Source organism: Camelus bactrianus, chromosome 20 (assembly GCF_048773025.1).
Source record: "Camelus bactrianus isolate YW-2024 breed Bactrian camel chromosome 20, ASM4877302v1, whole genome shotgun sequence".
NCBI classification, from domain to species: domain Eukaryota; kingdom Metazoa; phylum Chordata; class Mammalia; order Artiodactyla; family Camelidae; genus Camelus; species Camelus bactrianus.
In genome coordinates, this window is record NC_133558.1 from 4770945 (window position 1) to 4788570 (window position 17626).

General features: G+C 45.1%; 1 protein-coding gene across 1 annotated transcript in view; it reads right to left on the bottom strand.

Moving 5' to 3' along the window:
- Positions 1–630: 630 nt before the first annotated feature.
- The window catches only part of BLOC1S5 (biogenesis of lysosomal organelles complex 1 subunit 5), a 65672-nt gene continuing 48676 nt past the window's right edge, over positions 631–17626 (bottom strand). Inside the window, exon 4 of the mRNA XM_074348072.1 lies at positions 631–14261. Coding sequence (XP_074204173.1) covers positions 13910–14261 — 352 coding nt within the window. The 3' untranslated portion in view covers positions 631–13909. The remainder of the gene's footprint in view (positions 14262–17626) is intronic.

A 17626-nucleotide genomic window follows, 5' to 3' on the forward strand; every position in this document is an offset into this window, starting at 1 on the left:
TTCTCTAAAGGGACAAAATGAAGTCAACAAATATAGTACCGCATGATGCCAGAGAGAAAGTTTCAGAATAAAATCCAAACCAATGAGGAATTTGGAAAGTGTATGAGTGGGGGAGAGGTTTGAGGTCAAATTTACCTTGACCACTATTATTCTTTTTGTTTCCCAAAGTGGAATTTTTACAGTTCTCTGAATATTTCACCAATAGAAGCATCCTCTTTGGTCTTAAAAGGCAGATATAAAGTTCTTTTAACGTCTCCACTATTTGATGTGAACATTACATATGATCTTTACATTTATTTTATCAATTGTTGCAGGACACTGGTGAGGTCATACAGAGGTTCTAAGTGATCTCCTTGGTGCCAACATTGAGAACATCCAGAACCTCCTGGGGATTTTTCAGGGCTGACAGTAGACACTGCATGTCTTAAGATGCCCAGAGCCCACAAGGGTGTAGGATCCTCAGATGTGATCTTCAAGTTCAAGTATCCACATTGCTGGGCTAGACTTCTACCTCCTCCTAAGCTTTCTTGATAATTCCTCAGTCACATGTCTCAGAAATTGGGTGTTACAGTGATAGGAAGGACTATGGGGAATAAGTTGCAGTGTAGGATTTGTCTTTAATTTTTTGGGGGGGGGGAGGTAATTAAGTATATGTATTTATTTATTTATTTTTTTAATGGAGGTATACTGAATATTGAACCCAAGACTTTGTGCATACTAAGCATGTACTCTACCACTAAGTAAACCCTCCCCTCCTTGCAATGTAGGTTTTAACCTATAAAAACTTTCATTAGGTATTTGAATTTATGTAAACTTATATGAAGTCTTTTTTTTTTTTTTTTGGATTGAAAGAAAGGCAATTGCATTGCCTTCTCCAGTTTTATAAGTGGATAACAGGAGCCGAATAAAATGTCCATGATTTTTTTTAATAAAAAATTAAAAAAAATTTTTAAAACAATTTTTAAATGTTACTTTCCATTTACAGTTACAGGGAATATTGGCTATATCCCCAGTGTTGTACAATACGTCCTTAAGCCTGTCTTATACCCAATAGTTTGTACCTCCCACTCTCCCACCCCTAAACTGCCCCTCCCTGCCCCACTGATAACCATTAGTTTGTTCTCTAGATCTTTGAGTCTGCTTCTTTTTTGTTATATTCACTCGTTTGTTGTATTTTTCAGATTTCACATATAAATCATATCATACAATATTTGTCTTTCTCTGACTTATTTCACTTAGCATAATGCCCTCCAAGTCCATCCATGTTGCTGCAAATGGCAATGTTTCATTTTTATGACTGAGTAGTATTCCATTGTATATATATACACCCCATCTTCTTTATCCAGTCATCTGTTGATGGACACTTAGGTTGTTTCCATGTGTTGGCAATTGTAAATTATGCTACTGGGAACATGGGGGCACATGTATCTTTTCACATTAGTGTTTTTGGATGTATACCGAGGGATGGAACTGCCGGGTCATATGGTAGTTCTATTTTGGTTTTTTGAGAAACCTCATACTGTTTTCCACAGTGGCTGCCCCAATTTATATTCCCACAAACTGGGTACCAGGGTTCCCTTCTCTCCATATCTTTGCCAACATTTGTCATTTGTGATGATAGCCAAAAAGTCCATGATTTTGCCAGTCAGGTGAGATCCTGGCAGCAGCTTCAGCTGCTGAAGGGACAGGCCAAGAGGAGTAACACAGTTCATTCTATGTCCTAATGAACAGGTTGTTTACACGATGGAAAAACATCAGCCCACCACTGTGTTCTGGAAATACAGACACTGAATGCAAAAAAGGACATTCTCTTGGCAATATCTATTAAAAGGCTTAAATTTGTTCAAGTGCTTCTTTTCAGAACTATTTCTAAGAATTTATCTTAAGGAAATAATCTCGGAGCTTACAAAATATTTCCTTGCTTGTTGGCTTTGGTTTGGTTTGCTATGATCAACAGCATGCTCCTCAGTAGCATTTATTATAATAGCAAAAAGTTCAAAACATTTAAACATTTGATGAAATACATCTATGTTAAATATATCATATGTTAAAACACTATGCAGCCAGTTTAAATGATGCCTTAGAATATTTAGTGAAAACATGCTAAGATGTTGATTACTATTATACATACAATAAATGTTCGCTATTATTATATATAAAGTAAAGGACTGGAATGCATCTTCTGAAACATATAGCTGAGTGGTATGTGGTTATATCTCAGTGATAGAATGGATAATTTTGATTTTCTTCTTTTTGGTTTTTGTATTCTAAATTTTCTATAATGAATATATAAGAAAGAAAAAACTAACAAAAATTACTACTCCTCAGAACTATATTCTTAAATAGGATACTCAATTTAGATTCCTTTTAAAAAGTACTTGGAATTAATTTTTATATAATATATATAAAATATATATTTACATATTATTATGTTTATCAGAAATAAAGTTTCAGAGTAGTTATGTACTATTTATTTTGCAACAGCAAGAGAAATAGGTTTGATATTTTTAATGAGAAGAAAAAAGTTTAAAAGTTTACCTTTAGAACTGTGTGAAAATATTTGAATTTCGTGTAACCTCATATTACTGTCTTCCTCCCCCAAGGTTTTCCTCCTCCCCCCTTGCAAATAACTCAGATTGGGTATTAATTACATTGTAAGTTTTCTGATGGCAGAAATACTTTCTTCCTAGCTTTCGTATTCTTAGAACATGGCTCCAAACACATTCTCTGTATGCATTAAATAAATAGGCTAACAAATCTTTAAATGTCTTACACAACCTGTACAATTTTCCCATTATGTAGCCTTCATTCACGTGAAGAAACATTTCTCTCTAGACATAAATCTGGAACTTGGACAAACCAATAAGGTCGCATTTACAAAGTGACTTCTACAGGCTGTGGACCATTATCGCCTTCTGTGGAACCAAGAATGCAATTGTGTAACAGAATTCTGAGTGGTTAGGCGTAGGCGAATAGCCATGGATAATGCTTGTAGCCTTGGATTAGATGCTCTTCCCCTTGGTTTGATCCAAGCAGACTGACTTGAGAGGACTCAGGGCATCCTTGGGTCCTGTGAGCCTCGTGCTAGAACCAATCAAATCAAGGGAGCAAGCTTGCCCGTGCCTCTCAGCCTGGTGTGTGCCAAGCCAACGAGATACCCTGTGACTTGTGTGCAATGGAAGGGCTACCTTTTGCTCCCTTTTGAATTGAGAAAGATCTGGGGACTACAGGTTCTTTGAATGAAACTCTTCTTTATAACCAGCCTACACCGTTCATGTCACTACACCACGTGGGTCTGGTTCCCAGCATCCTCCCACATTTACAGCCCACTCCCTGCCTCCAGGAATATGTACCTGAGTGGAATCCACCCAGGTACAATCCTAGTAAGACTCAAACGCTCCTCTCAAAGCAGGAAACTATTAACTGCTGAATTTCCCAGGCTGATCTGACAGACCAACCAAAAAGAGGAAACCCTTAATGTTGACAGGTATCCATGCTGTTTTCTCACTGAAAACCCAAGTGTCTAGTAAATAATTACAACTATAAAGTCAAGAAGAAAAGTGGCCCTTTAAAATAAATTCAGATGATTCAAAAGTTTAACTATTGCTTTGGGGAGTTAATCACTCAATGACACATTTCCTCTCCCAAATAAACGCTGACTTTTTGACATCTGGTGTTGGAGTTCATACACTGATGGATACGGCTCGGTTCCTGGATAGAGAGGAGTTAGTTACACAGAATGAGTCATCAGGCCACACCTCAGTGTACCCACCACAAGGATGCTAACAAGGACTCACGATAATTTCCCAGATGTGGTCTCTGCCAGGAATGCCATGAGAGGAAAAATGGTTCTTAAACAGAAAAACGGCAGGGAAAAGTTGGAAAGTGTGCTCATATTAAATACAGGTTCGGTTTGGTTACTCTCTGGGAATAATTCCGCGCTGAGTAAATGCAGTGACAGCACGAAGGATAGATTATCACGTGCTGAAGAGCCTAACTTTACAGCCCAGGCTTCCACAGCTCTTACCTCCTGCAGCTTATTAGAGTTCAGTTTCCTTCCTGATCTTAAGGTCTCCCACTTTAGAAACTGAAATTCTTCACAGTTTCCTGTGATTTTTATACAAAGTTGAGAGCATCGATTTCATACGGCAAATGTGCATCTCGGTGACTCAGGAGCAAACCAGGGGCTGACAGTGGCTGTGCTTCCACTATAATGTCAGTGCCAACGTTTGTCGACACTGAAATGTACAATAATAAAGCTGTACGAAGTGAAAATACGAAAAGAAAACGTGCAGGTCAGGGCTTCTTATCTCCTCCGCTGCGTTACTCGCTCTCTCCTTCATTGCCCCCCGCGTCACCAGGTACCACCCGTCATCTCTTTCTCTCTCCTCCATCTTCTCTCCAACATGGCAACTGTGCAGGAAACTCTTACTACTCACTAAAGGGACAAACACCAAAAATAAACGAATAAGCAGGGCTAAAACTAAAAGAACAGACGCTTCCTCCCAAAACGGTACAAATGACAAAAAATAACATGAAGACAAACCCGTTATCTTTAGTTATCTGGGAAATGCAACGTAAAACCATGAAGAGATATTACTCACCCCCCAGGAAAGCTGAAAATAAAAAAATCCACCAATGCCAAGTGTTGGCAAAGATGTGGAAGAACCGAGTGAAAGAAGCCAGATAGCAAAGATTCCACTCTTGTTGGTATGATTCCACTTACGCGATGCCCAGTGCTAGAAATCAGGCCTGGCGATGAAATTAGATGACAATTGCCCTTGGGTGGGGTTAGAGGTGACCAACTGCAAAAAGGGACCCAAGGCAGCTTTCCAGGGTAACGGACATCTGTGGCTTGTGATGGGGGTGGCATTGCATGAGTCTACATACCTGTCTATACTTGTCAAACTGTTAAGTGTACATGTTTTATTGTATGTAAATTATACTTCAATAAATTAGGGCACACTAAAATGGAATGCAACCAGAAGGAGTCCCCAGAAATGAAAACCTAACATTTAGATGTCAGATGTGTATTCTCTAGGAAGGGAAAAGGGCGTTACAGAAAGTTTAGAGCAATGGGGACACAGTGGCGGGGGAGGGGGTGGAAGGGGGAACCAGGAGTCCTGCAGAGGTCCCACTGGGGCCAGGTACTCAAGTGACCCATCAGAGCAAAGGAAAAACAGCCCCAGGATCGTGAATTAAGATAGCGAATGGACAAGAACACGAAGGCAAGAAGTAACGCAATGTCTCACTCCAGGCTGCCGTGGAGGCTGGCCTGTGGAATAACCACCCCACTGCCCTCCCACTCTCTCTTGCTCCCTAGCATCCTTAGGGGAGGGCGGGGGCTGGGCAGGACAAACGAGTTTACTTCTATAGTCTGGTGCACTGAGACAGACTAATAGCAAAGCTAATTATTTTAAACAGTGAGACGCTTAAATATACACCTTCAGCTAAAATGTCTATTAATGGTATTGCATTAGTCATTCTGCAAATATTTATTAAGGATCTTCTAGGCATTTATTCATTTCAAGATGGAAGAGGCAAATAAAGAATGAACAGACAACTTAGCCATAAAAAGAATGAAATTTTGCCATTTGCAGCAACATGGATGGACTCAGGGGCATTATGCTTAGCGAAATAGGTCAGATAGAGAAAGACAAACACTGTATGGTATCGCTTATATGTGGAATCTAAAAATAAAATAAAATAAATTAGTGAATATAACAAAAAGAAATAGACTCATAGAGACAGAGAACAAACTAGCAGTGGTCGGTCACCAGAGCTTCTCTAGTCACAAAAATTAATTTAAGATGATTCTTTGACCTGAGTGTACAAGTTAAAAATACAAAACATCTAGAAGAAAAAACAGAAATGTTGCTCTTAGGCAAACGTTTTCAAAGCTCTCCAAAGAAGAACATAAAACCACTTACCATTAAATGAAAACGTTGATCCACTGAACTTCAAAATTAAAATTTTTTGTTTTTCAAAATAAGCAGCTTAGCAAGAAAGACATTTACACAGTTTTGATGTGTTTGTGACAGTTACAGTGCAAACCTTGTTAGGAGGACAAGCACGGAAGGAAGGCACGTGTCCGATGGAGCCAAATGCTCGGATCCTTATCCAGGGAAGTGACTGCAAATATGCTTTAAGCGTTTGTTTAAAACTATTCAGAAGAACTCTCAAAATGGGCAAAACCGGGTTAGCTTTGATTAGTTGGATGATGAGTAAGTCAACAAGCACTATTGGCCACCCTGGTGAAGACCACAGCGGTGGCTGCGGGACAGCACAGCGGTTGTGACAGTGGGCGGAAGCCTGGCTCTGCCAGCCTGGCTGTGCGGCTTGGGCGAGCTGTGTGATCTTGCTAAGCCTCCGTCCGTTTCATCTACCTTCTAAGCTTGTGAGAGGTAAATTACAAGAGAAAAACCCAGGAAAGCTTTTTGAATTCTGGCTGTTATCAAATAAGCACTGGATATAAATACGTGGTGCTGTTACTGGTGTCCCAGGACCTCTGAACGAGCTGTCTCGACAACAGAGTCTCCTATGGCCCGGCTTTCCCAGGTTGTACAAATACAGAGAGAAATGCATGTGAGTTACCAATCACACCAAGAGTGTACGTTCGCATTCATACACACACACACAGAGAATATCAGTGTTTTTAGGCATATAAGTGGTTGTTTTTATAAAAAGAGTACGGCCAAAACACCAAATGTAAAAGGTGGGGGTAACATCTGGTGGCTACCACCCCAGTGTTTCATGAGGGGAAGGGTTCACGACAGGAGGGAAGAGGGCACCAAAAGACGGGGTTTAGAACAAGATAGTGTGAGAGAGATGGAGACAAACTAGAAAGGATTCAGAAGGACAAGCTGCTGAGGGGACTTCGAAAAACTGCATCTGTAAGTGATTCCCTTAAATCGATGTGTTTAACCCAGAGATAAGACAGGATGGCGTTTTCAACCAAAGGAAAAACTGGGCCTTTTCTGTCCGCCCTTCCCCCTTCTCCCCCAGGCGCGGGGCTATTTCCAGCAGGAAGAGAGAGACTGCAGTTCAGTAAAAGAAAGCCGTCTAACGGGGAAGGCCGTCCAGCCCTGGAGCAGAGCTTCCGGGGCTCCTGAACCCCACAGGCACCGAGTGCTCGGCGGCTGAAGGCGCTGGTGACGGAGAGGTGTTGGGACCTGCTGGCTTGCTCGTTTCCACGTGCAGCCCCGTTACCACTACTCCCTTGGGTGTGACATGGTCTCTTGGGGCAGCTTTCAATTTAATTATCCATGAGCAGGCTTTCCCTGACACTGAGCGAAGTCTTCACAAAATCGGCTGCAGTGTGGCTGGGCGTGCACTAGTGTGCTGGTGTGCGGCCGGCTCCTCTGCTGACTTGCTCTCTCTGCGGATTCACACGCGCTGCAGACACCAGCTCAGCGGGTGCAAGAAGGGGGAACACACGAAAAGCCCCCCAGCGCGCCCCTGGGAAGCACCAGTGAGAAGGCTCTTCTAATTTCTATTTCCTTCCACTTCGATTTGCTCGGAGAACAGAATGAGAAAGAGAGAAAGCGAGACGGCCCCCAGGCCTCGCAGAGATGGCCCAGTGGGATGCCAGTGCACACTGGGCGCGGCCTGCGGGGGAAAAGAGAAAAGAGGAAACCAGAACGAATTTCCAGACCTTCTAGACACAAGTATAGACCCAAAGGCATTTTATAATCTATGACATTAACTTGGATTAAACATAGAATTGTCCTAATGAATCAAAGCCGAAGACTGGACGCTGACGAACTTCTGTTTCAAATGAGTTCTGATTAAGAACTACAATAAGAGGGTGTCTTTAAGCTGGGTGTTAACACTGGTTTGAAACTTAAAACAGAGCTGCTTACAGAACATTCTGAGAATGTGGCCTTTGGTGTTGAAAGTTCTCATCTTTGGTTTCAGTCCAAAAGTGAATTTTTTTTTCCCTGCATGACTTAATAATAAGGCATTCAGTCAACGAGGGGCTGCCTGCCTATGAAAAAGCACCGTGCGCCTGCAGAGTGCTCCCCAGCCCCAAACATTCTTCACATTTCACTGTCACTGGCGAGCCTGTTCCTATTCATCCCTAGGGGTGAGCTCCCCTCCAAGGTTCCTAAATGCAGAATAGCTCAAGGAGGGCCCTTAGGCTGACTGTGACCTTGTGCTCTGTGGAAATAGAGACTCACTCACCACCCCACATAAACAGAAGCCAGGTTTATTTATGGAGAGAGAGGAGAGGGAGGGTGGGCACGGGGTCTGAAGGAGCAGAAGCAGAGGGGTTCGTGCCTCAGCCCTCACTTCAGTAGGAAACCAACGTGGACCCCTGGAGGCCCTTTTGGGGACACTAAGGGAAGCAACAGCACCTCGATGGTGTGGTCTTATCACCCTGAGCTTCCAGAAAAGAACGCTACGGCTGTCTCAGAGCAGAGTTTTTCCCTGATGGGAACCAAGAGCAAACTCGCACGGAACAAATTTTAGCCTGATTTCTCTAATTTCAGAGCTAACATCAAATGGTCCTTTATGGTCCTAAAGCAGGTCCGTTCACCTCCAAAATTCTTGTTCTCAACTACCTCCCACCTCTGGCTTCCACGCAGTGCAATCCTAGAATTCTCTCTGGGCATCCAACCTAAGCTGCATGCCATCCCCCATCACTGCCTGTCATCTCAGCCTATTTTGTCTACATAGCACTGGTCACATCTGAAGTTATCTTGCATAACTGTTTACTTCCCTGCGGCCCCGACCGACCGCAGAGGGCAGGGGCTGTGTTTTGTTAAATGCTGCTCCATCCTGACGGTAGATCAGGGTCCGGCTTAAAGGAAGCGCCTGAGAGCGGGGCTGGGGGGGGAGTGAATGAACACATGGAGGGTCAAAGGAGTGAATGGAGGCAGTAAAGAAGTAGAGCAGGAAATTCTAACGTGTGGGATGTATAAAATAGAAGAACAAAGAAAAGGAGAGAGAAGGAAAAATGAGATCAGTTTGTTTGCAACCTGCAGTCACCTACTGTCTGCCAGCTCTCCCAGCCACTCCCAGGCCACCCAGCCCTCCCTCAGGGATAAATCCCCAGACCTGCTTTGAGAGACATCCAGTGGCAGCGTGGTCACAGGGAGCTAGTTCCCTGACGATCTTTTATTCAGAAGGGCTGAGGATGACTAAACTCACATTTGTGGTTCAACTATAGTTGAGCCCGGACAAATGTATAATGACCTGTATCTCAACCAGAGGGGACATCCCGGCCTCTCTGGGAGGAAGAGCAAAGTGGAGAAGTGTGTGGAGTGTAACATGGTCTGGGTTCTAACCTCTTTGTTTGCTTTTGAATCTTTTAACACTTAATATCTGGGGGCCAAGGTTCAAAAAGGCTGTAAAGTGAGCTAAATCTTGTGATCAGACAAGATTTTTCACAGAAAATTTTAACAATCAGAGAGAATCAAGGATGAATCTGAAACTTGGAGCGTCAATGCCCAGGAGGGCAGTGGTTTCTGTGAACCATTACGGGGAATTTAGGACAAGCTAATTCAGGGGATGAAGCTAAGCATAATTTTGAATGAGCTGAGCTGTAGATGGCAGCAAGATATCCCACAGAGCCTGCAGCAGCCTGTGAGGGAGCCAGTGAAAAGGACAGCGAGAGACACAAGCAGGAACCTTATATAAAATCTGGGTTATGCCCCAGGGTACGATGGAGAATATATATCTGAGCTTTGTCCCCAGCTCCAGGCACAGAGATCCAAAAACCCTTGGAATTTCCAGTGACAGGAGTGTCTTTGTTATGCTAATGAGATGACTCAAGGTGGGTCCCTAGAAAGTTTCTGGATGAGGCTGGTCACCAGAAACACCAATCACTTGATTAGAGGGTTGTTATTTTGGACCAGCTCAACTTCCAGGAAGGCGGACTGGAGATGGAGTTCAATCATGTGGCCAATGATTTAATTAATCATGCCTACTTAATGAGACCCCCCCCTCCCCAAACCCCTGGAGCTTCCTGGTTGGTGAGCACATTGACGTGTCCAGAGGGTGGTGCACCCAGATTCCACAAGGAGAGGCAACGAAGCTCTGTGCCTGGGACCCTCCCTCTGAGTCCCTGCCCAGGCCATCTCTTCCCTTCGGCTGCTCAGGATTTGTATCTATTACGATAAAACTGAAATCATAAGCACAGAGTTTTCCTGAGTTCTCTGAGTTATCCCAGTGAGTTACTGAGCCTGAGGGGGACCCTCACACTTACAGCCAGTGAGTCAGGAGTGAGGGTGCCTGAGACTTCCGGCTGCTGTCGGACGTGACGGCAGTCTTGTGAGTGTGACCCTCACTCTAGCAGCTGGGGTCAGACTGTGCTGCAGGACACCCACTTGGGGCGCACATGGAGCATTTACACGTTGCCTGTTGTGCGCACACGTTTTACACAACAGTTGCTAAGGTGCACGGGACCTTTAGACACCTAGCTCCAAATGGAAGCATTATTGAATTTTGTATTTTCTCTCTCACCGGTCTGAGCCACTGACATGATGGGTGAGGAGTTTGCATACCTTTTATCCAAGAAATACAGCGTTAGGATGATCACCCTCCTTGGGGGACAACCACTTAATCAAAAAGGAAAAAAGCTTGATCTTGAAGCTTTAATATGTAAAAGTACAGACTCTGAGGAAATACAGGAAAACTTAACTCTGCTTAACTCCTAGCCTCTTTATTCCTTTGACTCTAAGATGCCACTGATTTTTAAGATGATGAGTTAGTAACAGACCTTTGGGGGGAGCGGGGGGGAGGAAAGCAACTCTGCCATGTTACGCATAGATATCCTTTGTAAGACGCGATCCGTTTCAGAATTGTAACGTGTGAAGAAATAATCACGTGCATCTTAGGTTTGAGGGAATACGGTAATACAGTGGTCATTAAGATTGTCTTTGCTTCTCTTTAACTTTCAGATGAGTTGCCTTAAATGTGTTCAGTGTAATCATTTTTTCCTTAATCCATTTTCTGTTCTAAAATATCACCCTCTCAAAGCCTGTTTGTAGTAACACGTCTACACTGATCGGGGGCAAAGTGGCTGAGATAAGACAAGGGCCTATTTCATTCCATTCTAAGCCTTCTGAAGATAAACAAAAAGATGCTGAATTCATCACCTTAAGTGAATTTTGGGAAATCACTCTTCACTGATTGTACGCTAGTACCTTCTGCACTGACAGAAATCAGTTTGTCTCATACGTGCACACACTCTGCAGGCCTCCCGTGGAGTGAGCAGCATCACTTCCCTGCTAGGTCCTACCTTTCTACTTGGAGAAGATGACTCAGAAGACCCCCTGGGACTTCTGGATGGCCACCTCCTTTCCCACCCACCCTCCAGATGGCGGCCCCAAAGGAGGCAGTACCGCAAAATCCACAGTTCTATGTTTAGGGCTCTGTGCACTAAAACCCCTCGTGGCACTAAGTGGATGTCATGCCTTTCTGGCCTCAATTTCTCTGAGTTGTCTATGGCAAGATAGTGAACTGCCCCATGCAACAAACTGGCCACTATGGAGATCAGATGACTAACCTCAGTCTTAACTAGACCAAGAGGCTAATGACAAAGATGCTTCAAGCAAGGTGCGCAGCCTGTACTCAGACCAAAGCAACCTGGAGCTAAGCCTCACCTCCACTTGCGAAACTCTACTGAGAGTATGTTGTGTGAGAGCCAGGAAACGTAGCTTTTATTGAGGTAAGACTCACACTCCTATGAGCTCCCGCTCTTCAGGGGATTTAAATAACCAACAAACCTATCCACATATTAAGAAAAAGGAATGCTATAAAATCCAGAGGGATTTTTTTTTTAGGTCACCTAGCACAACACCACGACAGATGTTTGATCAATGCTTCTGGGGATGACACTGCTTAGTTTATAACTGACAGAGCAGGAGTGGCTGAGGGGAAAGAGTAGGCTGTATTTACACACAGGGTCGTGAAGGCACTTACCGTTGACAAGGGGGCTTTGGTGTTGGAGTCGTAAATCACTCCGCAAACATCAAGGGTGCATCAAGGCTCCAGTAACGCAGCAGCTCTGACATCTGCTCTGAGCCCACGTTGAAGAGGAAGCTCTGTGACCTTGAAACAGAACTCAGATTCCCTGCTCTGCACTGTGCTTGTTCCCTCAGATGAACGAAGGTCATTAGCCCTCACACGCTGCACAGGACTGGCAGTGTAAGTGATTTATAGCAGAGTATTCCACTTAGTACTAAAACAAGCATTCCTTTATCCCTGTTTTAATTATGACTCTAAAAAATTCTGAGACAAGGATGGAAATCTTCATCAGAAACTGACAATGGAAATTGTCAAGGGTGCTGCCCACCTGGTGCATCTAATGTCTCGAGCTGGAAAAGCCTGCAAAGCAATGTGTCCCATTTCAACATCTAAAGGCAAGTGTCTGGGGAGGGTACAGCTCAGTGGTAGAGCGTGTGCTCAGCATGCACAAGGTCCTGGGTTCAACCCCCAGCATCTCCATTAAATAAGTAAATAGATAAATAAATAAAGGCCAAGTGTGGTGAGCAGAACAGTTAATATTAGTTTCAGGTGCTCTTCAGGCAGCTCAGAACAAGCAGGTCCAATCTCCGAGACACCTTCAACTGCATCTCTAGGTTATCAAAGCCACCCTTGTGAGTGAACTATGTCTCAACCAGGGAGAGGGTGATTTGTAAGACAACCAAACTCTCATCTCCATGGAGAACAAACTCACAGTCACCAAAGGAGAAAGGAAGGGAGGGATAAATTAGGAGTTCAGAATTTGCAGATACCAAACACTATATATAAAACAGATAAACAACAAGGTTCCACTGTACAGCACAGGGAACTACATTCAATATCTTGTAATAACTTATAATGAAAAAAGGATATGAAAAAGAATATATATGTATAACTGAATCACTGTGCCATACACCAGAAACCAACACAACACTGCAAATCAACACTTCCATAAAAAACCAAACCAAACCAAACCAAACCCCTCCTCTCGTCACACAATCGTGTATTTTTTAACAAAAGCAACCGAAATGAACAGATTCTCCAAGGTGAGTGGCTTGCATTAACATTAAAAAAAATCACATCTCTGGACATTCTTCCCTGAGGCATACACCATGAAATGTTCTTCACAGGACTCAGGAATAAACCCAGTCCCCTGGCTGACTTAGAGCCCCGGTTTCTGTTGACAGCAAGGGCCGGGCACCGGGAAGCCACGGGCTGGCCGCCCCATCCCTCTCTGCTCTCCGGCGGCGGCGTCTGCCAGGTGTAGCCCCGACGTCCAGAGCGCCTGGCTCCCGGTCACATCCTGCCTGTTATCTCTGGCAAACAACCACCCTGTGCTTCCAGAACAGGCACTGGTGATAAGTTATTCTCAGCCGGCTCTGCCAAACGTCTTTCTGGCCGACGGACGGAGGAAGACCATTGTCGCTGGCTGTTATCTCTCGCAGACTCCGCTTGGCAGATGTGCAAATCCAGCCCTCTGGTGTGGAAACCAGGCGCTCGACTGACTCTGGATGAGTCAACACGTTAATAAACAAAAGCCACGGAGGAAATAGCGACCAGTCTTGCAAACAAAAAAAGAAGCAGGTTGAGGTTTACTGGATGCCGGGATGTTTGTCCTCCGCGGCGGCCCCCGTTTTATCTTACTCCGCAGCCTTCCTATCAGAGACACGGGGACGTTAGCAGTTCATCACGTGTGCGGTGGCGGCGATGTCTGTGTGTTACTTACGCAGCACGGAAAGTATTTCTTGGTGCTGTTTTCTTCAATTGTGAGTTTCTGCCTTTGTCATTCATCTCCCCTTTGGTCAGACCGCATAGTCAAGGAAGTCCTCAGTCTCCCAAGACGTGAGGGTCTCCTGAACTGATCCTCGTGCAGTCAAGGAAATCACACTGGCTGTGCTTTTGGGAGAGCCCGCAGGAGATAAGGATGGCAAGCTTTCTTCTAAAGCAGACGGAGAAGCAGGCGGGAAGCCTTGCTCGGGGGAAGGGTCTGTGTCTGGAGCACAGACACAGGGCAAGGTGGGTGCCCACTGGACCTCGTACACCGTGTGTTCCCAGCAGACGTGGCATCACGCTGGAAAAACCGAACACTGGGCACAGGAACCAGGGACCTCTTGGCATCTGCACAGGTGACACGTAGGCTAAACACCAGGCCTTGGTGGTTCAGCAGGAACCACGGGAGATGAGAGCCCAACCTTGCAAGATGGCGGGTCCAGGTGGGATTCGTGAGGACATGGTGGGGGGGCGGGAGGCAGAGCCCTCTCCAGTCTCCTGACCACCTTCCTCTCAGAGACCTAGGATGGACAAGAGTGGTGTCACACGGGACCACAGGGGAGATGGGACTTCCGTGAGTGACTCAGGGACATCTGGCGTCACCTGGTAGTGACAGAGTCATCAGAGGGTGGCCAAACCCCTCACTTTCCTCGAGAAAACCCTGAGTTTATCTTGGCATATGTATTAATAATACCTTTTTTCTTGCTCACAAGGGTCCCTGTTTGGACGATAAGCCCCTTGTCAGTCCACACCCCAACGGGGCTCAAGAAAAGCTCTCCTGCTGCTGCGGCTGCCCTCACAGGGCCACTTACCACCTGGGCTTTTGTTTGATGTGCTTTCAACAAACATCTGCTCAGCACCCGTGGCAGGCCGGCCGCCGTGCCAGGCAGAGAGACAAGAACAGGACTACGAGGGCCAGATGCAGGGAAGGTGGCCGCCCGTGCTCAGCGCACAGCAGAGGCGCACACAGAACAGGACCTGGGAGCCGTCAGCTTGGTGAGGAAGCGCCCGCCCCCTTGGAGAGGTATCCGGGGTTCGTGCCATTAACAAGTGGGGATGGTGGTGGTGGCGAGCCGGGCGAGCAGGCAGGCAACCACAAATCCACGGACCAGACGAGCTGCTGGCTGTGCTTCCGGGAGCCCCCAGCACCGGCGAGCAGCGTGTGAGCAGGACAGGCAGAGACACCCTCGCACTTTCCCCTCAGGATGTGCACAGCTTTTATTTCCAGCATTTACTTCTACCAGTGCTGGGCTACTACCAAACATATAGAGTAACTCCACTCCAAAGAGCTAAGATCCCGGCACGGAGCGCAAGCTGAAGCAGGAAACGTCTCCCCCGATTCTGCTTCCTATTCCCACTGGCAGGGAACCCCTCCTCCTCCTGGCCGTCTTCTCCTCAGCCTTTGGCACTGATACAACATTGAATAAGGATGGGTTTTTCTCGCCATCTTGTTCAGTAGCGGAGTGAACGTGCCTGCACTTTTCAGCCTTGCTCATGTTCACCTCCTTTCTCCCTAGAACATCCCTGAGCCGACTTAATTTGTTGAAAAACCAATCACACTTTGACTCAATTTACATCCTGACTCCTTAAGAGAAACCAATCCTGGTCCTAGAAAGCAAGATCGCTCCTCATTCATCTTTTTTTTTTTTTTTTTAATTGAAGTCTAGTTGATTTACAATGTTGTGTCAGTTTCTGGTGTGCAGCATGGTGATTCAATTATACATACATATACTTTTTCATGTTCTTTTTCATTATAGGCTGTTACTAGTTATTGAATGGAGTCCCCCATGCTCTGCAGCAGGACATTGTTGTTCACATTTCATACACATTAAATGCGTGATTGTGTCTAATTCATTACAGAATGTATCGGCAGCATTACCTGATAGAGAACGTCCTGTCGTTATGGGTTTTGACAGGACAGTAGGGGGCAAACAGACTTTCGAGTGTGCAGGTGTCACCTGGGTCACTGAGACTCGTTTCTTCCCACATCACTGAGGTAGCAAATGACCCAGGCAAGCTGAGTAATTTATCCAAGATCGTACAGCCAGCTAGTGGCACAAGCAGGTTTTCTAATCGGCTATCACACTTCCCAGAGCGCTGAGTTCTTTCTTCCATGACACGCTGGTTTTGTCATCCAAAAGCATCTATGTGTGAGTTGAATTTCAAGTATGTTTTGACACTGGGAAGGAAACGAGGCTGGAGCATTTGAGTTGGTAGGACTTTCCAATCATGAGGTATGGCTGGGAAAGAAAAGAGGCGTCAGGGCAGGAATGGGTTAATTGGGTGAAGAAACCGACAGACTGTTCTGATGAGAATGAAGCAGAAAGCCGACAGGGGACGAAGAAGAGCTGAGGTCATCCTGTGAAAGCCCCTCGAAGCAGGAAAGCGAGGCTCTTGTTCTGCTCTCCGCAAAACGAGCAACCCTGTGCTTCAGTTGACAAGGTGATTTCGTACAACTGACCGTAACACCGGTGCAGCTGGGCGGGAGCAACGGAAGGGAGGCCGCGGACCGTGCCACGCCCGGCAGTGGGACCAGTGGTAAAAACAGGTCAGGATGAGAAGGGATGGAAGGAAGGGATGAAGGCTGTCATATGAAATACACTCAAAGAGAAACAAGTCCACACTGTACAGCACAGGGAACTATACTCAATATCCTGTAGTAACTTATGGTGAAAAAGAATCTGAAAACGAATATATGTATATACATGTGTGACTGAAGCATTGTGCTGTACACCAGAAATTGACACAACATTGTAAACTGACTAGACTTCAATTAAAAAAAAATCTATGTATACATTAGAAAAAAAGAAATGCAAGCTAAAAAAAAAAAGATTCAGCTCAGGGTGTAGGAGAACCTGAAAAGTATGTAACAAAATGTTAATGATTTCAAATACCTTCTCAAAAAAAAATAAATAAAAATTATAGAAATGTTGAAGAAAAAAATACAAAGAGAAATAAAAATTTTGTGGAAAATGGGCATTTTTTTCCAGACCCACAGATTTCATAAATGTAGGCTGCCACTGATTCTGTGCAGTACTCAAACTAATCATCGAAGAGCTCACAGTGTTTTTGTATGGGCTGCTCCAAACGTCATCACGTCTGCTGTGTGTCTCTAGGACACATCTGCCAGCACAGATGCCTGCTGGGGTCCCAGGGGCTTTCATGAGAGGCTCCTCGGATGTCATCTCAGCAGCATCACTTCTGAGCCATGTTAATTTGTCCATTCACATACTGAGTCCCTCATCTGAGAAACACTTATTGAAATTTATGCTAGGAGCTAAGGAAACAGATAAAAGACTTGGTACCTGCTGCCAAGAAGTTGCTTGGCTGCCTGATGGAATTCCCCAGAACCACTGCTGGCTCTTGGCTGTGCAAACATTAGATTTTTAGATTTTAACTCGAGATGATTCCATTTAGAAAAAGAAGCCTCACTACTGTTGCTCACTGAGGTTGCCACTCAGGCCTTAGGTACGAGCACAGGTCCTGCGACAGTGCCTGAGGAACGCCCGCAGCCTCTGCACGGGGACAGTGAGTTGGGAAGCCCCCCAAAAGACCAGCAGGACCCCCAGGCAGGGCCAATACTCTCCTGCCAGCACCGACCGGTTCCCTGGCCCAGCGGCTTTATCTCGCTCTTTGCCTCTGAAACAGCTTACTTCTAGGAAAGTGGAACTTACCCTAAGATTCTATTGGTTCCCTGAGCTAACTCCTGATTGGTCCATTTGTACCACCTCATTTGCATGGAGCTCACTCCTGGTTGGCCCATTTCTATCACTCCTGATCGGTCCATTTCTATAAAGCTCATTCCTAAATAGTCAACTTTGTTACACCTTATTTGCATATGATGTTGCAAAGTACAGACTGGCAGCCTATAAAAAGCCTTTGTAAA